Below are 27,541 nucleotides of genomic sequence, written 5' to 3' on the forward strand. Positions count from 1 at the left end.
ATGACATTATTTATTCTACTGGTTTTCAATTTACCCCAAAAGAAATTCATCACTGTGTGGTGAAGGGAAGGGGACAAGGCTCGTGCTATTACATAACAGCACCACGCGCTACAGCACTGTGCCGCGAGCAAAAAATAAAAATAAATCAAAACGGCAGAAAAAAATATATACATAATATAATTTTTAATCGTTAAAATGTTTTAGTGTATTTAAATGTATTACCACAATTTATCATAAACAACTACTACCTTGAGGCGTTTATCTTTAAAGCCCTAGCAATATGTATTTTAAATAAACACTATATACACATATAAAAGTTTATTTAATTCAACATTATTCCTAATTATTTCCACCATGTTGAAAGTGGGCGTTGCGCAATTTTACATTATGCAAATGAGGGGGCGGGGTCCATGTGTGGCAGCGATGACGTGACGTAAGGTCCAGCCTTGCGGAGAGAGCGCAACAAACATGGCGACAGAGCGGAGCGGACAGGGGTGTCTTCTAACTTTCATCGTGTTCCTCTGGAGCTCTGTCGGCGGGCGGACGGAGACGGCGAGCCCCGGCTCCAGCTTTCAGATCCTGGGCATGCGGCTGGAGAGGAGCGACAAAGCGGCCAGCACGACGGAGGACGGGCTCATCCAGGTAACGGAGGAGAGCAGCGTCCTCCTCAGGTTTTATGGTGTGCACCTGAGCCCAGACGCAGCATCCCACATCAGGTTCACAGAGGACAGCGATGCGTTAAACAGGACTTGTGAGGATTTCACCAAAGATTTGAGCATCAGCACCTTCATGAACGTGAGCAACAGAGGGACGTCAGGTCTGGTGAGTGTGTATGTGAAGCCACTGCGTAAGAGTGAACGAGAAAAGACCTACAGCCTATGTGTCAGGCAGGGTTTAGGAGACAAATGGGTCCACCTGGGTGAAAATGATGGTAGATTGTTAGTCGTAGAGGAGAAAGAATCTCTTCTACCGCTTTGGCTCCAAATCATCCTGGTTTCAGGCTTGCTGGTGTTGTCTGGCATGTTCAGTGGGCTCAACCTGGGGCTCATGGCATTGGATCCAATGGAGCTTCGCATTGTACAAAGCTGTGGAACTAATAAGGAAAAGAAATATGCACGCAAAATTGAACCCATTCGAAGAAAGGGCAACTATCTGCTTTGCTCTTTATTGTTGGGTAACGTGCTGGTCAACACAACTTTGACGATCCTGTTAGATGATTTGATTGGGTCGGGGTTGGGAGCCGTGGTGGCATCTACTGTTGGCATTGTCATATTTGGTGAAATCTTGCCACAAGCTCTTTGCTCACGCCACGGTTTGGCCGTAGGCGCCAACACTATCATGTTAACCAAATTTTTCATGCTCCTGACCTTCCCCTTGTCGTTCCCCGTCAGTAAGCTTTTGGACTACATTCTTGGGCAGGAAATTGGCACCGTCTACAACCGCGAGAAGCTGGTGGAGATGCTGAAGGTCACCGAACCCTACAACGATCTGGTCAAGGAAGAGCTGAACATCATTCAAGGTGCTCTAGAACTCAGAACCAAGACGGTTGAGGATGTGATGACCCCGCTGAGCAACTGCTTCTTGATTCACACCGACGCCGTGTTGGACTTCAACACCATGTCTGAGATCATGGAAAGCGGCTACACGCGGATTCCCGTGTATGACACCGAACGCTCCAACATTGTGGACATCCTGTACGTCAAAGACCTGGCCTTCGTCGACCCCGACGACTGCACCACGCTTAAAACGGTCACCAAGTTCTACAACCACCCGGTGCATTTCGTCTTCCACGACACTAAGCTGGATGCCATGCTGGAGGAGTTTAAGAAAGGTTAGTGGTTTGGTTTTATGTGCATCCTCATGAGTCTTGAACAGAACGAAGCAAAGGCTTTGGCTCCATGCAGTTATTTTCATCCTCCTATTGATTATGATGGGTGCTCAGACTCCCCCATGAGAGCTGGATCAATAACCATATGCTCCCTGTATCAGCCTCCGATCAATATGAAGCTCGTCTAGAAAAGGCAGAGGAATCCCATGCTGCCAAAAGCACCTGACACTCATAAAAAATTGACAATGTCATCCTGTCCACCAGAGTTTGCTCAATTTCTCACTGTTATTACCAATTTTAGCCTCAGATTTAGGACTGTAACCACCATACAAATTTAGGGAGACATGATGCTGGTAAAACTTTACATAAAGGTTTTATTTGCAACAGTTAACATGAACTAAACCATGAACAATACTTCTACAGCATTTACGAATTAATGTTAAATCTCAACTTTTACCAATGCATTTGTAGTATAAAAAGTTGTATCTGGTTACATTAGTAAGTGCACTGTGAACTAACTTAGTCATTTATCATTAATGAATGGTGTAAAAAATATATAGCTTATTGTTTTTTTGAGTGTGTTAACTAGTCAACAAATGAGTTTTTTTTTTTTTTTTTTAATTGATTTATGAACTGCTAAAATGTATGCTTAGGGTTATTGTAGTTAGCAAAAAAATTAAACCAATAATATATATATATATATATAAGCTTTGTAAAACTTTTGTAAATTCTGTAAATAAAAGTTAACTGAAATAAAAATTAAAGTAAAAAAAAAAAAACTAAAAAATTTAATTAAAATGAAAATGAAAACAAATATTTAAATAAAAAAATCTATATAGTGTATATAATATTGATATTAATAAAAAAACTATAATAGTGTCTTGATACTTAAATAACAGTGCATATACCTTAAATTCAAAGAAAATAATAAGTGTCTTCCAAATGCATGTTTTATTACACTTTATTGACTTTAATCATAATGATTATGTTGGTATGATTTTTGTATAACCTGCTGAAGCTCATTTGAGAAAACAGTTTTACCCAGAGCAGTAATGTTAGATTAAAGATGAGTTGTGTGGATGTGTTTTGAAATGATTGGCAGTTTGAAGCTCCTCCCACAGTATTTTTTATCTCCCAGTCACTGCAGCACTGCAGAGGTGCCACAGAGGGACAAAAGCAATGTGACACGCACTGTATTGTCCAAAACATCAGCTCAGGACACCGCTTTTATTGCATGTGATGATAAATTTGTAGAAACTCTCTACACCCTATTCAATCATGTTTTCAGTATTTGTTTAAAATGAGCTCCAATGAGTGCATGTAAATAAGCTTATGCGTATGCAAACAAATAAATGTGTGCTTAAATCCCAATCCCTCAGGAACACTGGAGTGCATCTCGGTGAGAAAATATTAGCTGGTCTGATGCTTTGGGTACTCTTAAATAAGGCTTAATCTTGTACTATAAAAAAAAATCAGTGTATTTCCTCTTTAAGATCACTTATTAGGGATATTGATGTTTAGAGTTAGTGATTTGAACAAAACTTTTTTTTATTTTTTAATAGAATTACAAATCTAAATTGGCCAGTTTTTAAAATGCATGTTAAACACCTGATGATTATACTTGGATATTAAATACAGTTCAGAGCTTTATTGGTAAAATACATGCATTATCATATAACAAAAAAATTATAATTCCTTGTCGGGTTAGGGTATTTATTTTGGTTCAGATTTGAGCATGAAGTGTTGCATAAATTCACTATTTTACAGTTTCGTTTTGATTTAGCAGCATTTTGAGATTCCCTCTTAAATACTTTAAATACCATCAACGTGTCATCTGCTCCTGTCTTGCTCCATCCTTTCCTTTTTCCTTTCTTTTTCTAATCCCCAGACATCTCAGTCATTTCCCGCTCCTAAGCTCTTTTCGCTCTAAGTTTCGTAGCACTTCTGATCTGACTCTCTTCTGGCTCTAAACATGCAGCACTAATGTTCCCATATTGCTTAAACGTTTATGATTGATCCGGCCCCTTGGATAAAACAAGATGATGAATAATTCATGAGGTTTTCAGACTGCAGTGATAATAATACAGCTCATTAAAATGCTCGTCCATGCAGTGCTTCCATACGAATATGATTTGAATTATTCTACACCCACTCAGTGGGTTTCCTGGCCTGGTGTGAACTAAATCTTTGTCAAATAACTATTAAGCAGCTGTTCAATTTGCAATTACAGCACATTTTCCAAGTGTTCGCCATGTTTATTGGGAGATTTGTGACTCAGGTTTTTCTGTGCACAGGTAAATCCCACCTGGCCATCGTTCAAAAGGTGAATAATGAGGGCGAAGGAGATCCGTTCTACGAGGTTCTGGGTCTGGTCACGCTGGAGGACGTCATCGAGGAGATCATCAAATCTGAGATCCTGGACGAGTCTGATCTCTATAGTATGTACATGCCAGTGATTTTCTGACTTGTCTTTGAAATTTCCTGTCCAGGCATGAGATATAACCAACAGAACTGACCAATCAATTCCATTTATTATTGATCTAGGCTTTGAGCCCAAGTTGAGTACTGTTTTATTTGCTTTCTAGCTGACAATCGTAACAGAAAGAAAGTGGATCCCGACAAAAACAAGAGGGACTTTTCTGCTTTCAAACATGAGAGGGAATCCAAGGTCAAGATATCGCCTCAACTAATGCTGGCAGCGCATCGTTTCCTCGCTACTGGTGAGCTGTTACGTCCAGAAGACCCCTCAGTCTGTGAGCATTTGCTGATGCAAATAAAGGAGGATTTTTGTCGTGTCCCATCTTTTCGTAGAGGTGAGCCTTTTCAGTCCGATCCAGATTTCAGACAAGGTCTTACTGCGAATCCTCAAGCACCCGGATGTCATTCAGGAGATCAAGTTCAACGAGAACGACAAGCGCTCGCAACAGCACTATTTATATCAGCGCGGAAAACCTGTCGACTTTTTCGTCCTTATCCTTCAGGTTAGTAAAACTGTAGACTGTAGACTTCGGCAGAATATTTAGGTTGGTTTGAAAATGCTTTCAGCTACCAGTAAAAGTCCTAAAACTGGAAGTGTGCTAATTCCTTCAATAATCAGTCATGTTAGTCATGCTTGATAAGGCAAACGTTACTACTTAAACTGTTCAAATGAAACGCTTGTGCTAACTCATCATGTGGCTTGTGGAGGATGTCTGTGCTAATACTTTCTCTAAATGAACAGGTTTATGATTTGAAGATACAGAAGATACACTTACATTCAGAAGTTTGGGATCAGTATGATTTGGAATGTTTTTATGGGTTTTTATAATGTATTCCTGTGGTGGCAAAGCTGAATTTTCAGCATCGTTAATGATTTTGATTTCGACAAAATGCTGTTCTTTAAAATGTTCTATTCGTCAAAGAATCAGACAAAAAATGTATCATAGGTAAAAAAAAAAAAATTATATATATATATATGTATATATGTATATAAAATGCAGCTTTACATCACAGGAATACATTTTATTTTAAAGTAAATTAAAATTAAATTATCTTTAAATATCAAATAAATATCAAAGTATAATATATACATATATAGTTAAAAAAAAAAAACTTAGACTTCCTTTGAACAAGGGTCCGGTGCATATTTAGAAAATCACAGAGACTTGAGGATGTACTCTTTTGATCTGAGCCAGTTAGCATTTACAGAACACCATAACAACTGCGTAGTACCACCTTGACAACCATTTAAAACTCCTCATCATCCTTGTGGTGACTTGGACACACATGTCTCACATTAATAATATGACCTTTTTAATAATGTACTGTCTGGTATGGTTTTACTGCACCAGAGAGTTTGGGAGATTGAGAGAAGGAGAAAAGGTCAGAGAAGTTGCCTGTTCCTCAGGGCTGCTACTCTGTGATTCACCCATTGTGTCCCAACTAACCCCTCTCCATCTGACCTTGTGCAGGGGACTCGCTCCTGTGACATTGCTCCAGGGATGCCAGTTGTACAACATTCCACAAATATCTCTCTCCTCCTCCAGAATTTTGAGTGGAGGATTAGATGTGTCTAAAAATAGAGCAAATTTTTTTGTGAAGAAAACATGAGTGGTGCTTTTCTGTGCAAAACTCACTGCCATGATGCAGGATGTTTTGAGAGGTTGTCAGGGCATAGGTTCTTACCAAGGCCTAGAACTAGCCTAGCAACCTAGAACACCATAACAACCACATATCAATGCCTTGGCAACTACATAGAAGGGTGTTTTAACCCTCTGGCCCTGCTCGTGTTGTGGTTAAAAATTAAACATATTTTAATTTCAGTGAAATTAATCAAAACTAAAATATACAAAATTAAATATTAAAAAGTAAATATTTTGTATTTTTAGGGGATTTTATGGTATTAAAATATATTCATCGAATAGTTATGATCCATGTACTACTACTATTTGAGAAAAGACCTGAAAATGAAATGTTCAAATCTCAGAAATCTTGAATGCTTCAGAGCGAATTCTTAAGTTTGGTCTCTTTTTGTAAGATGACTCTTGGCAGATTATTGCTGAAGTAAAAAATATATATATTTAAATTATATAAAATATATATTTTTCCAAAAGATGTTTTTCTTTAAAAAACAAGTTGTGTTCCAAATATGAGGCTGATATCATCTAAAAAAAGAAAAAAATAAATAGTAAGGCTTTATTTAGTAATAGTAAGATGAAATTTGCAGCACTTCCATTTTCAATGGTGTGATTATTGACCTGGGCCCGGTTCCCCAAAACGTTCTTATCGCTAAGTAGTTCTTAACCTATTCCTTAACCTCTCTCTTAACCTTATGGCATGGTTCCCGACACGTTCGTATGCTAAGTATATCTTCTGTAAGTCACACTTTCGTAAGGTTGGTCCGGACCATTCGTAGCTCTCTCTTAGCGTTATTTGAGCTCATGACGCTACTGTACAACAGTCTTTAGAAACCAGCGCAGCGAAGTACAAGTCAAACTATGGTACGTTGACAATTTTGTGGCTCAACAATGATTTTCTGTTATTTTTTAAGACTCATAATAAATTATGTTCGCAATGGATACAGGCCTATTTATGAAGTTGACTTTATGTGGTTACAGAACTAATAAGGTGGTAATTAGCCTAGGCTTTTTCGTAATGTAATTAAAGCGAATTGGCAATCATTTTTTTGATAATTAAAATCTGGCAAACAATTTGGCTCTAAATGGCTAAGATCTTTAAATGTGTAAGCATGGTGGTGTCCAGTAAGCGACCAAATATGGCAGCGATCCAACATGTCCTTGTATTGAATCAAAGACGGAGCCGGACTCGGAGCCGTTTAGTCAATGTCAGTTTATTTATTCGGCAAAACTTAAGCCCTTTTGACATTTTGCCTGACGTGGCTATATTAAAAAAAATCCCCTCCCAAGACAACTCATTGTGGAGCAGCTGGACCTTCCCAGACCTGCGCTGGCCAGGCTAACGCGGCGGAATTCTGCTTTAAGCCCTGAAGCCCAGCGCTACTTTTTTTTCTTTTTTGCTACAGAGAGATTCATCGAGGTCGTGGGAGAGGGCTACAGCCTAATCAAGACCTCGGTGTGGAAGTGCGTCCACACTGTCACCAACGCCCTTCTGCGCCATGCCGGGGATTGCATCCTGGTGGATGGCACTCATCCCTATCGCCAATCCATCAGTTAATGATCAGGCGTAGGCTACTTATCGCGAAAGGAAGACGCGGCCATAAACGTGCAGGTTATAGTGGACCATAAGGGTGTGATATCTGACCTGTTGGTCAGCAAAACTTCAAGTTCCTCTGACGAGAGGCTTGGTGCCCTTTTTTACGTTGCTTCCTCAGCATATTTTGTATCTAACTCTCTCTCTCTCTGTTCATTGTAGATAGGTTGCTTTTTATTAAAAACATAAACCAATTGCAATCAATACCGCATTAAACAGAAGTAACTGCAGCTGCTTGCCAATCAATTCTGATTGTAAAGTACCTTACCATTAATATAAAAGTGTATTATATAATTTTCATAAGTCGTTAAACCCATGTCAAAAAGCGGCACAACGGGATAAGCAGGGTGGGTGATTAGCGAGGGATACCCGGTTCGTCTAACCGTCACAACATATCATGTGAACATATACTGACCATTTGATAATTTAATTTATAGTCTATATTCTACTGATAACTTAAACTGTTAAAATAAATCTTACTGTAATAATTTGAGAAGAAAACATAATAATGTTTCATTTGCATAGAACGTGTTGTCTTTCTTAACGCTGTAATGCACCTTCATGTGAAGTGGAAAATCGATTCATGAGCAATCGATAACAATTAATTCAGCACCTTCACTGGGGACAGCGCTCTTGTAACGTCGGACGTAAGAGGCAGCTTGCTAAGAAGCTTCCTAAGGGACACTTCGGGGAACACACTTAGAAACATCAACAACTTTGGTAAGATATATCTTTCGATGTCTTCTTAGCACGCTAAGAGTAAACGTTATCGGGAAACCGGGCCCTGAACAGTACAAGTGTGCCTGTTCAACCTTTCTGAATCATGTCCAATATTATTTTTTTGTGTTCACATAGCAAGTGCGAAAACCTTTACCAAGTGTCTTACTAATCTGTATTTGTACTATTGCTTACCATTTTTGTACAATACATACAGTATTATGAAAAAAAACAAATGTAATATTTTTCAGTTGAAAATAACCAAATAGTACAAGAGGGTTAAGTGTCTGTCATTGTAATACGGTTGCTAGGGTTTTTCTGGTGCTTTCTTACTGCCACTCTATAGTCATCTTTAGATATGTAAATTCAGTTGTTGTTGTTTTTTTTTTTTTTTTTCGTATGTTATTGTTTGCCAAGCAAAAATGATCAGTCTGATTACTTGAAGTTAAAGTGCACCTCTCTGCACAATTTTAGACATCGTTCCTATTCTTACACTGTCAGAAAAAAGGTACAAAAGCTGTAACTGGTGTGGTACCTTTATAAAAAGTAGAAATCTGTACCATTTAGGTACTAATATCTACATTTTAGGTACAGATATCCTTTAGTGGTAAATAAGGCACTGAAAAGGTACCGCCCCATTGACAACGTTTGTACCTTTTTTATCGAGACTTTAGCACAAGTGGCACATAATGAAACACATACAGATTTTTAATGGTTATTACGAGAGATATAGTATGAAGTTTGAGCATTAGTAAAAGCGATGCTTTCCTTAGCATGTCCCGCTGGTTAAAGGGTTAGTTCACCCAAAAATCAAAATTTTGTCATTAATGACTCACCCTCATATCGTTCCAAACCCGTGAGACCTCCGTTCATCTTCGGAACACAGATTAAGATATTTTAGATTTAGTCCGAGCTCTCTCAGTCCCTCCATTGAAACTGTGTGTACGGTATATTGTCCATGTCCAGAGAGGTATTAAAAACATCATCAGAGTAGTTCATGTGACATCAGAGGGTCAGTTAGAATTTGTTGAAGCATCGAAAATACATTTTGGTCCAAAAATAGCAAAAACTATGACTTTATTCAGCATTGTCTTCTCTTCCGGGTCTGTTGTGAGCGCGTTCACTGCAGTTAAGTGATATCCGGTTCGCGAACGAATCATTCGATGTAACCGGATCTTTTTGAACCAGTTCACCAAATCGAACTGAATCGTTTGAAACCGTTCGTGTCTCCAATAAGCATTAATCCACAAATGACTTAAGCTGTTAACTTTTTTTAATGTGGCTGACACTCCCTCTGGTCTCGAGAACGAGTCAATCGTTTGTTCGTTATCTGGCTCGGTGTTCATCTTCAGTTCTCTCTTCACAGCAGCTCAGTCAGTGTACTGTTTGAGTAAATAAATTACTCCGGGATATTGGTTTGTTTGAACTCAGAGGGAGTGTCAGCCACATTAAAAAAGTTGAAAAGGTTCAAGAAGATCGGGTTACATCGAATGATTCGTTCGTGAACTGGATATCACTAAACTGCAGTGTTTTGAACTCTCTCTCACAACAGACACGGAAGAGAAGACAATGCTGAATAAAGTCGTAGGTTTTGCTATTTTTGGACCAAAATGTTTAAAAAAAGTTTGAACTGACCCTTTGACGTCACATGGACTACTTTGAAGATGTTTTTAATACCTCTCTGGACATGGACAGTATACCGTACACACAGTTTCAATGGAGGGACTGAGAGCTCTCGGACTTAATCTAAAATATCTTAAACTGTGTTCCAAAGATGAACGGAGGTCTCACGGGTTTGGAACGACATGAGGGTGAGTTATAAATGACATAATTTTGATTTTTGGGCGAACTAACCCTTTAACATTTTCAAGCTTTATTAGTGGTGTATTTTGAGATTTGCGGCTGGTTGGTGCCCCTCACATGCTCTGTCCCGGTGTAGAGTTGCACAGACGGGTCTGTTGGGACCATAGGTTTAGCTAGAAGAGGCCCTGCATCGGACGGGCCTGCCCTTCACTAATTTATCCCTCTTACATAAGAAAGGGATCCTGAGCATAGCAGCTCTAATCCCACCCCTTTTCTGCCAGCAACACACACACTCTAACTCACAATTGAATACACAACCAATCAAAGCTGTGCAATGTCCGTGCCCTTGTTTTGGCGAAACAGTCCAATCAGAGGTGAGATTGATGGAAAGACTTTTGGAAGTCCACACTACAGCAAGCAGATGATACATATACATAGATATTGACTTGTATTTGAACTCGTACAGGGATCAACACAATAGCCTGACCTTTAACCTCCGGCATACTTTCCAGTCATCTGAATTGAATATGTTTGGCAGCTTACTTAACGTGGCTTAAGATTGACGATTGTCCAGGTAGAACGAGCTGTGACAGGTCACAGGGACGTGGCACTCGGCCCCCAGGGATCAGTAAATCACATCCTGGATTTGCTGTGTGACCCGCGGGGGGTCAGCCAGGACAAGGTTAACCATTTCCAGTGTGAGAGTGTTTAGCACAAACGCCATGTGTCAGGGGAGGTTTCGTCACGCGGGCCATCAAACCACATGGCTGCTTAAATCTACTCATTTACATCGACTAAGATTGAATCTTCCTTTATTTTAATGAGTTTTAAAACCATTTCAAATGTATAAGTTAAACAGAATTTTCTATGTGATCAAATAATGGTGTATTGTATTGTTTTGTTTGTATTATATTTAACTTTATTTGATAATGTCATAGACTAAATGAAAGTATAATAAAGTAAAAATAGATTTCTTAAATATATACTTTTTGTATATTTTTCAGTAAAATTTTTAATTAATTTAAATATATTAATATTTTTAATGTTTTCGTTAATTGATTTTTTTGACTTGTTAATATCACTTTGCAGTAAGGTAGATAGCTAGCAAGACCTTTGTCAAATGAATGATTGAATGTATTGTTTGTTCATTTTATATTTAAATTATTTTTATAATTTCTTATACTTCTAATTAAGCATATTTAATAAAATTATAAAAATTATATATTTATACTTTTTATAAATTTAAGTAAATTAAAATTTTACTAATTATTAAAATTAATTATTAAAAAAATACGTTTACAATTATTAGAAAATACATATTTATACTTTTAAATATTTTAAATGTATTCCCTGAACAAAATTTATTAATAATAATATTTTAATTTAATGGGAGGGGGGATTTTGGCTTCTGGTTTAGCAAAAAAAAAAAAAAGTTGAAAAAAGTTTAGTAATTGATGAATGATGATTTGTATTACTTTTAGGATTCCACATTTTTAATTATCATAAACGCTGGAAACATTTTTGCTGCTTAATTTTTTTTTTTTTAATGAACTTTTATTTGAAACGGAGATCTTTTGTATTATTATAAATGTCTATGTACTATCACTTTGAATCAATTTGATGCATCCTCACTGAATAAAAGTGTCAATTTCTTTAAATAAAGAAATCTTACTGAGGTCAATTTTGAAAGGCAACGTGTATATATATATATATATATAAGTTTTTATAGGTTAGTTTTTAATGAATGTAAAGATTTATTTAGTAGTAGTAATAGTAGTAAAGTCAATACATTTTACTCTAGTATACAAAAAAAGTGTCAACACTTGTTTTGTTTTATGAAACTCGATTAGCTCTGATTTGCTGGCGTAGCAGAAAGCAGCAAAGTGTTGGCGAGCTTTGTTTGTGTTTGGAGTGTGTACCTGAATATAGACACCAGAGCAGATGAGACTCAGAGGAGATAGAGTGACAGGATCTGTGTGTCGTGCAATCCGAGCGCCGCGGATCCAGTTACCTTTTTCTGAAAATGAGAGGAAAGGCTGACTCTCCACTGGGATGGAAAATGGGGCAAATATGACGTCTGAGACATTGGCAAATTTGTGTGTATGCTCGAATGTGGTGTAACACACGGCTGGTTTCAAACTACTAAAAGTACTGACCTCACGCTCCTTGTGGGAGTTTCTGTTAGGTTTTGTGTCATTCGTCTTTAATTATGGAGACGCAAGTGGTTAAGAGTTCAAAATAAGATGCATTTGACTTAAATGTTTTGTAAGTGTTTTTAAAAATGTGGTTCAGTTATTTAAGAATAGGGCTGCAACTAACGATTATTTTGATAATCGATTAATCTGTCGATTATTTTTACGATTAATCGATTAATCGGTTTATGCACTTATATTTTAGTTTTTTCCAATTTTTCCCCCCAAGTAAATTATTAATAAAGGGTCTTTATCATTCGGCATAGATTTTTAAGAGATTTTAACCATTTTGCATTGTCATATCCTAATCAAAAATATACCTGGAGTTGTTTTATTATGTGTTAGTAATCCTTTTGTTGAACTCTCCTGCAATCAAAACACTGACCCATAGTCTAGCAAATTTCACAAGTAGATTTCAAATAATGTTTTCACCATGGCAGTCCTTAGAGCTCCTAAAGTAGTTTAACATCCCGAACAAAGCTTATTAAGGAATCTTTCAGAACATATTTCCACGAAGAATAAGGATAAAACAGAATAAGATTGCAGTGCGTTGTATTTTATTATTTACTGGGAAACAGCTTTATAGCTTATGCTGTGAAATTGTAAACAATCCTTCGAATAAAGTGACAATGGCATGAAACCTGAATGGAACTCAATATTTAAAGTAAAACCCATCAGAAGGTTGTCCAGAAAAAAAAAAAAATCGGACACACACAAAAAACCTGCTGTGTGAAAAAAAGCAGTGAATACTTAGAAAAAAAGTGCATTTCAAATATCTTTAAACATTTACCTCTCTCATTCAGTCATAATTAGGCTGCACGACTAAATTATGAACTGGTAAACGACAAACTGATCACAGAACATGTTTGTAAAGCTTTAAATGTTAACTGTTAAAAAGCAATGTTATCCGCTTTTACGACTAAACATTTGCAAACAACATTGTACTGGAGAATCTGCACAAATGAAAGTCTTAGGGGCCGTTCACATATCGCGCCTAAAAACGCGTGGAAAACGCTAGGTGCACCGCTTTCTCCTCCTTTCCAAAGCGCTCGGGCAGAAGCGCCCCTGAGGCGTCTGCCTTTGCTAAGCAACCATGACGTGCTCTCTCCTTGAAGAAGCGGGAAATTTCAGCAAAGGATAAATGGATTTGCAGCTCTAAAAATCGCTTGCAGTTGCTCTGCTACTAAATTTATTTCAAAATGGAAATCTATATACAGCTATGATCAGCTGTTCCTTCATCTTGGCTGAGCTTTAAATGATGTTACGGGAAAGGATGAAGCTGATTAGTTCTTGTCACATGACCCGCGGTGCGCTTGCGGTATTCTGAAAAGTTTAAATGTTTTTAACTCGATGCGGTGCGGACGCGCCTGGAAAAACGGACGTGTCGCAAACGCGTCGCTTACATTATGAGCATGCATACTGCGCGCCTACATTGGAAATAACGAACATGAGCGCGCAAAGGACGCGATATGTGAACGGCCCCTTAAACAGTTCAGTAGTGCAGAGTTTACAGGTTAATCTTTTTTTTTTGAAGGCTCAAAGTAAAGTACTCCCACATCCCGCTGAATGCTGCAGAGACGCTGTTTCGGGAAGCACGTGACATAAAACGAGGCCAGCTATTGGCTATTCGCTGCTTCTCCTGCTGTACTGGCTGAGTACAACCTCCGGTGGCTCATTACTGCCACACTTTGGTCACCGCAGATTTGAAATATGCATGAAATGAGCCGCTTACGGCAAGTTATTTAGCAGCAAATCGATGACTAAATTAGTTGACAACTATTTTAATAATCGATTTTAATCGATTACATCGATTCGTTGTTTCAGCTCTACTCAAGATACTAACTCGTGGCCTCAGGATACTAACTCGTGGCCTCAAGATACTAACTCGTGGCCTCAAGATACTAACTCGTGGCCTCAAGATACTAACTCGTGACCTCAAGATACTATCTCGTGGCCTCAAGATACTATCTCGTGGTCTCAAGATACTATCTCGTGGTCTCAAGATACTATCTCGTGGCCTCAAGATACTATCTCGTGGCCTCAAGATACTATCTCGTGGCCTCAAGATACTGACTCGTGGCCTCAAGATACTGACTCGTGGCCTCAAGATACTGACTCGTGGCCTCAAGATACTGACTCGTGGCCTCAAGATACTAACTCGTGGCCTCAAGATACTAACTCGTGGCCTCAAGATACTAACTCGTGGCCTCCAGTGCAGTGTCTGATACATGGACCCTTTGTTATTAAACTGGACCCTGTACTGTAGTGCAATGTAATACTTAACATTCTGTGCAATATTCTCTGTTTTAATATTCAGTGTAATATAGTTTGCTGCAGTTCTGCTTCTATTTATTTACTAGTACTGTTCATCACAATTCAATTCTGTTAATACAGTAATGTAAATCTTGTAGGCTGCATATCCATAGTCCTTTATAATTCTTCATATTTTATAGCATATATTTATACTTTTTACATGTATATAGGCTATTTGTTTATTTACCAACTTCTATTATTATTTATATTCCTTTAAATGTCTTGATGTGCACATCAACTGTGACACAAGAATTGTCCCCCGGGTTATCAATATCAATAAAAATCAATAAATTATTTCTGATTCTGATTTTATGTTAGCCTATAGAAGTGTGCAGACTGGTTCATTAATTATTGAAGTGTTTCACATTTTGGAAAAGCATGTCCGTGTAGCCTATGATAAAATGTCAGCAGAGGGCGTTCTAGGCTTAGCCTAAAAGATTTACATTACTGTATTAACTAGGGCTGCAACTAACGATTATTTTGATAATCGATTAATCTGTCGATTATTTTTACGATTAATCGATAAATCGGTTTATGTACTTATATTTTAGTTTTTCCCATTTTTTCCCCAAGTAAATTATTAGTAAATGGTCTTTATCCTTCAGCATAGATTTTTAAGAGATTTTAACCATTTTGCACTGTCATATCCTAATCAAAAATATACCTGGAGTTGTTTTATTGTGTTAGTAATCCTTTGTCGAACTCTTCTGCAATCAGAACACTGACCCATACTCTAGCAAATTTCACAAGGAGATTTAAAATAATGTTTTCACCATGGCAGTCCTTAGAGCTCCTAAAGTAGTTTAACATCCCGAACGAAGCTTATTAAGGAATCTTTCAGAACATATTTTCACGAAGAATAAGGATAAAACAGAATAAAATTGCAGTGCATTGTATTTTATTATTTACTGGGAAACAGCTTTATAGCTTATGCTGTGAAATTGTAAACAATCCTTCGAATAAAGTGCCAGTGACATGAAACCTGAATGGAAAAAAAAATTGGACAGTCACACACAAAAAACCTGCTGTGTGAAAAAGAGCAGTGAATACTTAGAAAAAAAGTGCATTTCAAATATCTTTAAACATTTACCTCTCTCATTCAGTCATAATTAGGCTGCACGACTGAATTTTGAACTGGTAAACGACAAACTGATCACAGAACATGTTTGTAAAGCTTTAGCTGGGAAGTCGTGGCCTAATGGTTAGAGAGTCAGACTCCCAATCGAAAGGTTGTGAGTTCGAGTCCCGGGCCGGCAGGAATTGTGGGTGGGGGGAGTGCATGTACAGTTCTCTCTCCACCTTCAATACCACGACTTAGGTGCCCTTGAGCAAGGCATTGAACCCCCAACTGCTCCCCGGGCGCCGCAGCATAAATGGCTGCCCACTGCTCCGGGTGTGTGCTCACAGTGTGTGTGTGTGTGTGCACTGCTCTGTGTGTGTGCATTTCGGATGGGTTAAATGCAGAGCACAAATTCTGAGTATGGGTCACCATACTTGGCTGAATGTCACTTCACTTTCACTTTCACTTTTTCACTTTCAAATGTTAACTGTTAAAAAGCAATGTTATCAGCTTTTACGACTAAACATTTGCAAACAACATTGTACTGGAGAATCTGCACAAATAAAAGTCTTAGGGGCCGTTCACATATCGTGCCTAAAAACGCGTGGAAAACGCTAGGCGCGCCGCTTTCTCCTTCTTTCCAAAGCGCTCGGGCAGAAGCGCCCCTGAGGCGTCTGCCTTTGATAAGCAACCATGACGTGCTCTCTCCTTGAAGACGCGGAAATTTCAGCAAAGGATAAATGGATTTGCAGCTCAAAAAATCACTTGCAGTAGCTCTGCTACTAAATTTATTTCAAAATGGAAATCCATATACAACTATGATCAGCTGTTCCTTTCATCTTGACTGAGCTTTTAACGTTGTTACGGGAAAGGATGAAGCTGATTGGTTAGTTCTTGTCACATGACCCGCGATGCGCTTGCAGCATTCTGAAAAGTTGAGATGTTTTTAACTCGATGCGGTGCGGTGTTGGAAATAACGAACTTGAGCGCGCAAAAGACGCGATATGTGAACGTCCCCTTAAACAGTTCAGTAGTGCAGAGTTTACAGGTTACTCTTCTTTTTTGAAGGCTCAAAGTAAAGTACTCCCAGTCTCCCACATCCCGCTAAATGCTGTAGAGACGCTGTTCGGGAAGCACGTGACATAAAACGAGGCCAGCTATTCGCTACTTCTCCGTATGTACTGGCTGAGTAAAACCTCCGATGGCTCATTACTGCCACACTTTGGTCACCGCAGATTTGAAATATGCACGAAATGAGCCGCTTACGGCAAATAAAAGTTATTTAGCAACGAATCGATGACTAAATTAGTTGACAACTATTTTAATAATCGATTTTTATCGATTAAATCGATTCGTTGTTTCAGCTCTATTTAAGAACTTTCAGTATCTTAAGCAACAACACGTAAAGCCACAAAGATTTTATTGCCAATGTATTTTGATTTGATTTATTGAGCAGTTTTCATTTAGGTTGTTGTCTTAATGCTTGTTTCCAAATTATTTAAAACACATTCAACAAGACCTTCTGCGCAACTGACTTTTGTAACTAATGAAACTAATTAATTCACGCTTGTCTTTCAGGGTCGGGTGGAAGTTGAGGCTGGAAATGAGAATATGAAGTTTGAGACGGGTCCTTTCTCTTATTATGGAGTTATGGCACTGACTGCACCATGCCTGGGTGAGTGTTTCACCTTGCATTTTTAACTCTTATTATCTCTAATCAAAGAGTATGAAACAATCCCACCTTAAAGGAACAGTAAATTTAAAGGGCCAGTCCACCCAAAAATTCAAATTCTGTCATTTACCCACCAGTGTGTTGTTCAAAAACTGTTTTCTTTTTATGGAGGCTAGAAAGCTTCTCAGTCATTGTAACTGCATGAAAAAGAGCAACCGGCACAATAAATGTTTATAGAATTAATCATATGATTTTTGAATTAATCTGTTTTCTGAACCAAGTTGATTTGTGATGTGTCTGTTGATATGTTTGCTGCCCAGCCTTAGTTTACGTGATGGATCTTGTCCACACCGTGTTTTTTTAGAGTCTCCCAGTTAGGGCTGGGCGATATATCGAATATTAGCGATAATATCGGAATAATTTTGACGACGATGTACAATTTGAATATATCGGGAATATCGAATATTTCAAATTCAAGCATACTTTCCCAAAAGAACGCGCCGAATGTCCAAAAAAGGAACCTGTAACTGCTGACTGCTCTACGCACCTCTACTACGAGAGCTGTAATGATAGCGGTTGCCAGTTAACAAGAGTTTAAATCTCCGAATCAGAGCTCCACTGTTTCAAGGATACATTTTCTGCCCGGTGTTTGCTTATTTTAAGCAATCTGGCAACCATGCGCACGTGCTCACTCCTCATTGCGGAAGAGCCGCCGACGATAATCTGAAAACACTTACAAGCTGGAATTGAGCGATTTAATGAAAGCGTCGTTCAGCCGGTCTGTGTTCTGTCGTGAGATCTCAACTGTATTGTTTGTATTTGTGATTGCAAAATAAATGCACTTACTCGACCGCTGATGTTTGAATAGAGAAACATAGGCTATGGCCATTTGGAATTACTATTGGGGAATTGCACTGATATGTTTACCAGTTTCCATAATATAGACAGAGAGAATGCAAAAGTCTTTGTTATTCATTTATATATTTTTATATATAAAAAAAAAATAGCTATGTGCTTCAGCAACTAGCTCCCCATCTAAGAGGGGTTTTAGTGTCAGTAGGAACATAGTTTCATGCCACAGAGCTTCTCTTAAAACCACAGACAGTTGACAGACTTGTGTTCTTAGCTTAAAAACTTGTTAAAAAAAATTTAAATAAATTACTTATCCCAGTTGCATAGTTTAAATTGTGAATTGCATGCACTAAAAAGTTGACAGAATGCACTTTCTGTAACTGTTACTTAATTTGCACTGCTTCAGTTACATATAGGCCTACATGTATTCATTTAATAAAAAGCAGTAAGTGATCTCTTGGTCTAGATTTTTTAACTGCTTTAATTAGCTGTTTAATCTAAATTTTTTTTTTTTTTTTTTTAATGGGCAAAAGAAAATCATGTTTTATTTTTTATTATTTAAATGCAAATGCAAACATATCGAGATATATATCGAATATCGTAAAAATGTTGACAATATCGAGATATCAACTTTTTTTATATATCGCCCAGCCCTACTCCCAGTGCACTTTGTCACAATCTGTCATTGTAAGTGTAGTCTTCTGTATTACATAATAACACTGGGGCTGCCGGTAGGGGGCTAAACGAGACATTTGACTGCAGGGAGATCTGCTGGCTGAACGTCACTGTGTTTAATGATGCTGCTTGACTGTGTTCTTCACTTCCAGCTTTGTTGCAGTTCATCCGTGTACCAAACATCACATTTATGTTCTTAGCATCTAAATGTGTGGCTATGTGTGCTTTTAGAAACACTGCGTAAGAGACGAGGGTTCATGTAACTGATCCACTGGCCTCAAAGCTTGTATTTTCTTTCAATCTTGAAACCCAAAAGGAGATGCTTAGAAGAATGTCCAAGCTGCTTTTTTCCTCACACATCGCTAATGAATGGGGATTCATTCGCACATAAAAAAAAAAAAAACCTTAAAAGTCTGTATATTCCAAGTCTTTTGAAGCCAGTTAATAGTTTTTTTTTTATTTGTTTGCGATGAACAAACCTAAAAATAGCTTCCAAATCAAATTTAAGCTTGCATTTATTCAAAACATTTAAATAGGGGTGTGCGATATTTATAGTCTGTGATATCATAATTGTTGTTTTAATAATATGCGCGCTGACATTATCAAGTATCCCATTCATTTAGCCATTCATTAGTTTTTTATATTTACATAAAGTAATATCGCACAAGCAACAGTGCCGTTTTTTTTTAAGAATATGGTTGCGAATGATATTATCTTAAAGCAACAGTTCAACAAACATCAAGTTAATATTGCGTGAGTTACATTTTAGACATAATTGTTTTTTTTTTCTGTTTCGCCAATGAAATAGTTACAAAAAAAACTGAAGCTTAAATTTTTGCTTCTCAGAGCAACACTGCGGTGTTTCATTCCTGAATGAATCTGTTTTTGAAGTCCATGATTCAAAAACCCATTCTTAATCATTTCTAGATGAATCGGCTCTTTTGAATGAACGATTCATTAAATTACTCATTAACACAGATACTTTCTGCCACCTGCTGGCAGTAGTGTCATATTTCTTTATCCATGACAGGCCTAAAGCAGCCAAGATACCAGCACAAAACACACTCGGCGAAATATCATTTAGTTATCGTAATCAAAAAAATCCCTATAAAAATCGAGATAGCATTGTTTGTCTGTATTGTACACCCCTACATTCACACGAACCAACCAAATGTTACGTTTGTAACAAAAACAGTTGGCACAAATATGAATGTTTGCAAGTCTAAATGAGATTTGAGAGCTACAACAGACAATTTTCCATTGAATAGTTTTACAGTATTTCACAAAATCGATTGATTGATGTAATTAGCTGAGTATAAACCAACAATATTTGATGTTGACTTCAAACTGATCTTTAAGCAGCCGGTTTGAATGTGTGCACGTGTAAATGAGATTTAAGAGCTATGGTAGAGAATCTTTAATTGAATAATGACTTCTTGTTTTTTTTCCTCACATAAAATTATAACTTGCATCCAGAAGAGCTGAAGGTACTTTATACTACTTTTTAGTGCTTTAAGATTACAAAAATGATGCAAATATCACTATATAAGTGCTAAAAAACTGATATAATATTGTCATTCAATGAAAACGTTGACATGCTTTCCTTGGCAGAGAAGTGGAGATGCTGAATTCCTAAAACCTCATTCTTTTGAATCTGCCTTTTTCAATTAGCCTAATCATTTAATTTGGTTCTTGAATTAGAATGAACTAATTCAGTCTATTGTTGAAAGATGACTTAATTTTTGGTCTTTTACTCACAATTATGATTCAGGTAAAGCATATGGACCACTTTTACCATGCTTTTTATTCATTTTTGAAGCCTGTTGGCAATGTGAAGGCCACTTCCCTTGTATGGAAAAGAACAGCTTGGACATTCTGCAAAATATCTACATTTTACGTACCACTGAAGGAAGAAACTCATACAGGTTTGGAGTGATAATGACAATTTGTGGGACCAAAATATGTTTTACTTTCATAAGCAAGGTTAGTAACATAGCATTTCCCCTTCAAAGAAAATATGATGTTCCTGTAGTGTCCTATAATGAGGGATTTGTACCTTCAGCGGCTGCTGATGCTGAAGCAGCTCTGGGCAGGATGTTGATGTGAAGCGTGTTTAAAGAGCTTCTCTGTCTCTGCTCTGGCTCTCCCCCTCCTCTTCAGCTGTCACCCCCCCTCTCTCTCCTTCAATGGTGTCGCCTCGTCCGCGCCGCCTTTCGCTTAAGAGGTTTTCTCTGTTCTCGCGTTTCCCAGGTAAATGCCTTGCATGCTGGGTGCTAACTCAGGGATGGAGGGGTAGCTAACATGGGGTGGTGTGGGATAGGAGCTAGTTTAAAATGAAAAAATAACCTTTATTACGCTGTGATCTGTTGTCCAGCAAGTTCGCATTTTGTTTAATTATTTACAGTGATTTAAAAGCTGTTTTAAAACCTAGACAGCAATTTTAGGCATTTATTAAGCATAGATACAAGTGCTTCATAGAATATCAATAGAAAATAGTTCCAGCTGATTAAAAATGCAAATGCATTTTTATATAAATATTCAATATTTTCTCACTGAATGTGTGCTTGTGTTCATTCAAAACAATCAAACTTGATACCAGTTAGCCATGAGAGTTGCAAAAGCAAAAATGTTTGACATTGTTGATTTCAAAGTTAACACAACTAGTCTTGAGGCACCTGGTTTGAATGTGTGTGAGCATAAATAAGACTTAAAGCACTAGAGCAGACAGTTTTAGGTAAATAGTGACATTATTTTCCCTCACACAAATTTTTTGTTTGCATTCAGAAGAGCTGAAATATAGCATATGGCTATGGAATATAACTTTTATGGTTCTTTTAAGTCGTTCTAAGTTACAAAAATAATTTATTTCGTGCTTTTAAAAGCTCTGTTTCAAACCCTATACATTTTAAGCTAAATCTATAAAAATAGATTTTATTACTGCATAAAATATTTATAGTAAATAAATCAAATGCACATGCAATGTGTATTTTTTCTGTTTATTAGGAAATATTTATTCAGTACCAAAAAGTAGAATACAGTCTGATCTTTAAAAAAGTATTTTTTGTGTGTGTGTTTATAGCAAACATTATAACTCTTAAATTAACTTAAGAATGATGTGGCATATGTAATATATAAAAAGATTTGAATGACAATGTTAGTAAAATGGAAGCTTGCTGGACTGGTTGGCTCTGGCGTTGTCCTCTTGAGCTCAGTCTTGAAGAGCTCTTCTACTTTAACCACTAACACACTCACCCTGCTGCCCATCACACCTGACCTCCTGCAACTAAACACAACATTCACACCACCCTGAAGATTCAGACCTGCTCCAAGTTGCCTTAATATCAGAATATACTAGAAAATGTGTCATGAGCTTTGTGAGGCTATCCATTAGTGATGCCTTGATGAAACAGGAACGTTGTTGTTGTTGTTGTTTGAAAGAAAAATTACTTGAAGTGCAGTGTTGTTATCATTAACCCTAAAATTCTAAATTCTAAAAAAAATACTTAAAGAAGAAGACAAAAAATTGGAATTATAAACTTGGTTACAGTTTTTTTTTTTTTTTTTTGTCTAATTCTATTTTTATGAAAATGATTAAAACGGAAATAATTAATAAAATTCCCTTTTGTTTTCTTTTATGGTTTGTTCTCAGGAAATATATGTTTTCAGTCAGCGACGTGCCAGGCACTGTTTGCGTCATGAATATTAATTACATAAAGTAACGTGTTGTCCATTTGAATTAAAATTTTGTGAAATATTTTCACCAATCTTTTGACATAAGTGCAATGCAGTATAGTCAAATACTAAGGCAATTTTTTCGATATCATCAAAATGTGATATCGCTGTGATGATTGATTGGTTTCGTCAGCAACTCATGAATTTTAATCACGTTCACTTTGGTTAAGAGCACGCTAGCTACATGAAAATACTAATCACTTCTGTTATCCTCAACAATCTCTGCATGTTTTGCAGTGTAAATGATTTCACTGATTATAACCGGAGAGTTCTAGTTCATCGCAATGCGTCGCTCGTAAACAGAGAAAAATCTCTCATGCTTGTATCAGTGACCACGTGCTTCTGAGTCAGCTGTTTATTATTATCAGCAGTTTATTATTGTCTGATAATGTCACGTTAAAACCGGTCAAATCCCAAGCACGAGCCTGCAGTGACTGATGCACCTGTAGAGGGCGCTAGAGTATTAAATTAGAATATTTTGGGTGAACTGTATTGTAGGTAATAGAGGTTTTTAAATATACATCATCTACTCTTTATAGTCACATAGTAGTATTAGAATAATGAATTGAACACTATATTATAATCTATGCTTCTACGGTGTAACCAAACTAATGCTGCTCACACACAAGTGCACGTCTGAAATGACCATCCAATCATTTGCAGTAATCTTTCCATTCATTTCAAATGTGATTATGAGTTGTTGTTTGCACCTTGTTTATTGTTGTGCTGTCCCTCTCATCAGTGATGTCATTTCAATGTGTTTTTTTCATTCTGTGTATTTGATGGACTCCTTGACTCAGTTTCTGTGTGAGTGTTTTTAAGCAGGAGTGCCGTGACATGAAGTGATGGTTTTCCTGTGTGTTGCAGAGTTTCGCTCCCCGTCTCACGTGAGTGGTCTGAACCGCTCGGCGTCTCTGAGCTGCACAGAGAGAGTCGACTCGGTGTCCGTCAGCGGCAGCAGCGATCAGCTCAATACCAGCCCCTCGGCGCAGTACGTCCCTGATTTTAATGTGCGGGCCCTCACTGACCTGCAGTATGTGAAGGTATGTTATGTCCATCAACAACTCCGTTTCAGTCTGGTCTTCACACAGTAGATCTCTCTCTCTCTCTCTCTCTCTCTCTCTCTCTCTCTCTCTCTCTCTCTCTCTCTAATATATATATATATATATATATATATATATATATATATATATATACAGTACAGACCAAAAGTTTGGACACACCTTCTCATTCAAAGAGTTTTCTTTATTTTCATGACTATGAAAATTGTAGATTCACACCGAAGGCCTCGAAACTATGAATTAACACATGTGGAATTATATACATAACAAGTGTGACACAACTGAAATTATGTCATATTGTAGGTTCTTCAAAGTAGCCACCTTTTGCTTTGATTACTGCTTTGCACACTCTTGGCATTCTCTTGATGAGCTTCAAGAGGTAGTCACCTGAAATGGTCTTCCAACAGTCTTGAAGGAGTTCCCCCGAGAGATGCTTAGCACTTGTTGGCCCTTTTGCCTTCTGTCTGCGGTCCAGCTCACCCCTAAACCATCTCGATTGGGTTCAGGTCCGGTGACTGTGGAGGCCAGGTCATCTGGCGCAGCACCCCATCACTCTCCTTCTTGGTCTAATAGCCTTTGATGCCTTCAGTGTGACTCTACAATTTTCATAGTCATGAAAATAAAGAAAACTCTTTGAATGAGAAGGTGTGTCCAAACTTTTGGTCTGTACTGTATATATATATATAATGTAAACATTTATTGCTGTTATTTTGTTGTTTTAATATTATTTAATTGAAATGTCGATTTCTATATATATTATTAATACAGATAGATAGATAGATAGATAGATAGATAGATAGATAGATAGATAGATAGATAGATAGATAGATAGATAGATAATTTTTATCAAATATTTATTTACTTAATTCATTTTAAATATTTTTGTCTCTCTTTTTTTCAGAAAAAATGGAATGTAGTATAGGCATATACTAAGGATGGTGTGCCAAATTAGTGGGATCAAATGTAATATCTGTGTATTTTGTATTAATTTTTTGAAAACAGTTGTGCTGCTTAATGTTTTTATGGAAACTAGAAATAGAAATGACAGCATTTCTTATTACGGAATCTTTCACAACGTAAAAATATTTACTCAAAAAATAATTAATTTCTTTCCAAAAAATAAATAAATAAATTGAGCAGTAGCATATGTAAGTTTGATAAATGCCCTTTTTTTTCTTCTTCAGGTCACTCGTTCGCAGTACCAAAACGGCCTCCTGGCTTCAAAACTGGACAGCACGCCCCAGTCCCCAGAGAGCAGCCATATCCGCCTGGATCCTGGCCCTGTTCCGCCCCTGACCCCTCCCATGTCCACCACCGCGAACCACACCACAGCGCCACCGGCACCCAGAGAGAACGGGCCGGACGAGACCACCTCGCTGCTCAACGACAACAACAGCCTGTCCAAACACCACATCCACCTTCAGAACCAGTCGCACCTGAACACCAATGCCAACTCCAACAGCAGCCTGACGGCGCTCCCCAACCCTCAGTCGCATCGCACACACACCTTCACGCACGCACACACCGAGAGCACCATTTGACCACACTGATCTGGGCCTCCGAGAGCTCCAGAGCTGACCACACGCACAAATATACTGATCGATGCAGAGGACAAAGGTCGTCTACAGCATTGGACGTGATCTCACTGTGATTCTAGGGGCTGCGGGTTCGGCCTGACGTCGAGTGTGTCGTCATGCAGACTGTTGGGTGACTGCTATTGCATGCTGATCCTGTAGATACTCTCTCAAAGCTTTCGGCATACAAGTGTGTTCGGTATGCCTTAAATACCATTTAAAGGCATTATACAACACTTCAACAGTATCTAACAGAATTATTGTACGATATGCACTTTTTATAATGTCTCTGACCCAGCTGCAAGCATCTGCGTGCTGTTTTCCTGAGATTTTGAGCATAAGAGCACTTTGAGTCTCATAAGCTATTGTTGGACTGAACTATCGTTTAGCACATGTTCTGGTCTAGTTTTCCTGCTGTGTAGTGCTGTATGATTTTGACAGTTTTCTTTCGAAGTCGAAAGCATCAAGACAAGGTGATTTGGTAAGTGTGGCTACGTGATGTAGCTGTATGTGACGCAATCATAGCTCTACGTGACAAACATGAAGGGAAACTCTGTAAATATAGTTTGGAGACGTGAAATTGGCTGACGCAGAAAGGGTTTGGAGAACCAGACGTGGCCAGTTAGTGCTCAAAACTGAGACATTTGTAGCAACAAAAAAAAAAAGGCATTGAGCATTGACCACTGCAAATCCAAATCTGTGATATAGGATTCAAAAGCTTATATAATAATTTATTCATATATTTATTTTTTTTTGTCTAAAGTAGTATATATGTATGTTTGATTAATATTTTGTATTTTATTTTTATTTTTTGACAATTCTAATTCATCCCCATGGATGAATCTCACAAAAATATTAGTTATATTTCACAACAAAATATTAAATTTTAAAAAATAAATCCTGTTTATAACATTAAGAATTTTTGCATCATATTATGCATTATTTTAATGAGATTAAGCTTGTTTTCTTCACAAATTTTCATTTATAATTCTCATGATCTTCAGTAGACATGTATTACTGTACTACAATTATTTGTTCATTTTAATGATTAAAAAAGGTTTCAAATCCATACAAATGCACTAATATATCGCAATTATATATATAAAAAAAAATCACTTTATACTAATGAAAATTATAAATATCACAATGCATAAAATCTTAATGGTCCTAATTACATATTGATTTTCATTTTGATTTTGAGGTGAAATATGACCTGAGGTTTTGTAAGATTCACCCAGTTCTTGATCTCAAAGGCTATGTCTGTCCATCACACAACACAAATGCTGTTTTCCCATCCTCGCAAACAGATGCTTGAACACAATTCACTGTAAACTGGAGGGAAACTGTACATTGGTTTTGATTCTTGAGTTCTTTGTACGTGACTGAATCTTCAGTTTCTCTTCCTGAAGTGTAAAGTCACTAGCACTGTTCAGTTTGTTAGAACTGTTTACCGAGTTAAAAGTGAAGAGATTATAGGTTACTTAAAGGAATAGTTCATCCAAAAACGTAAAATTTACTCGAGCCATCCAATGTTTCTTCATCAGAACAGATTTGGAGAAATGTAGCATTGCATCACTTGCTCACCAATGGATCCTTTGCAGTGAATGGGTGCCGTCAGAATGAGAGTCCAAACTGTTTCTGTTGCTTTTCATTTTACAAGACATTAATTGATGGACTGGAGTGGTGTGGATTACCATGTTTTTATCAGCTGTTTGGACTCTCCTTCTGACGGCACCCATTCACTGCAAAGGATCCATTGGTTGAGCAAATTTCAGGTTCAAGCAAACTGCTCCTTTTTACCAAACGTAGGCTTTTTTTACATCTACTTGCAGTGACCATAAAGCCGGTTTTGTACAGAGATCACGTTTTGGAAGTCACAGTGATTTTTCCATTGTGTTCCTTTAATGCTGAGCTGACATTAGAAACCATATTTAAAACTTAAAAACTTTAAAACTTATTCAGATGTATTCATACTGTAAGTACGCCGTGCAGTGCATGCATGAAGCTTTCAGTGTTAAAATGACAAGAGTATTAGAAATAACTACGGAGAAGAATAGCATTAGATTGATTATTTATGTTTTTTCATTGAACAGTATGAATTTGACTTTGTCCAACTAGGGTAGGATGATTTAAAAGTTATTTATAAATGTTTTGTTGCCTTTATGAGAGATTTAAATCTGAAGCAATAAATGGGTCTGTCTTTTTTAAGATGTTTAATGTACAATTGCACAGTGAGAGAAGAAGTTAGTTGCATTTTACCTCAACTGACATTTATTGTATGTGAAATTTGAGTTGTATTTACTTCAACCAAAATGTGGGCATTGCGCTTTAAAACTCTATACTGAGGCGTAAC

General features: G+C 37.4%; 1 protein-coding gene across 2 annotated transcripts; it reads left to right on the plus strand.

Annotated features, from left to right (window-relative positions):
• The first annotated feature begins 444 nt into the window (after positions 1 to 444).
• Positions 445 to 26,445, plus strand: LOC132127187 (metal transporter CNNM4). Of its 2 annotated transcripts, XM_059538880.1 has the most exons (8): positions 445 to 1,831; positions 4,123 to 4,266; positions 4,414 to 4,548; positions 4,640 to 4,809; positions 17,201 to 17,297; positions 20,982 to 21,071; positions 23,421 to 23,596; positions 24,799 to 26,445. In XM_059538880.1, exons 1-8 carry the CDS (start codon positions 469 to 471, stop codon positions 25,153 to 25,155), a joined length of 2,532 nt encoding a protein of 843 aa, XP_059394863.1. In that variant the 5' UTR covers positions 445 to 468; the 3' UTR covers positions 25,156 to 26,445. The 2 variants fall into 2 exon arrangements, with proteins under 2 accessions (XP_059394863.1, XP_059394864.1); XM_059538881.1 differs by lacking the exon at positions 20,982 to 21,071.
• Positions 26,446 to 27,541: the final 1,096 nt, after the last annotated feature.

The sequence above is a fragment of the Carassius carassius genome, chromosome 45 (genome assembly GCF_963082965.1).
Source record: "Carassius carassius chromosome 45, fCarCar2.1, whole genome shotgun sequence".
NCBI lineage: Eukaryota > Metazoa > Chordata > Actinopteri > Cypriniformes > Cyprinidae > Carassius > Carassius carassius.

Bases quoted from the DNA above. Each gene is read 5' to 3' on its own strand.
- LOC132127187 (XM_059538880.1), top strand. From the start codon at position 469: ATGGCGACAGAGCGGAGCGGACAGGGGTGTCTTCTAACTTTCATCGTG. The intron at 4,810-17,200 runs GTTAGTAAAACT...CTTGTCTTTCAG, and splicing joins TTTTCGTCCTTATCCTTCAG to GGTCGGGTGGAAGTTGAGGC. The intron at 23,597-24,798 runs GTATGTTATGTC...TTTCTTCTTCAG, and splicing joins CTGACCTGCAGTATGTGAAG to GTCACTCGTTCGCAGTACCA.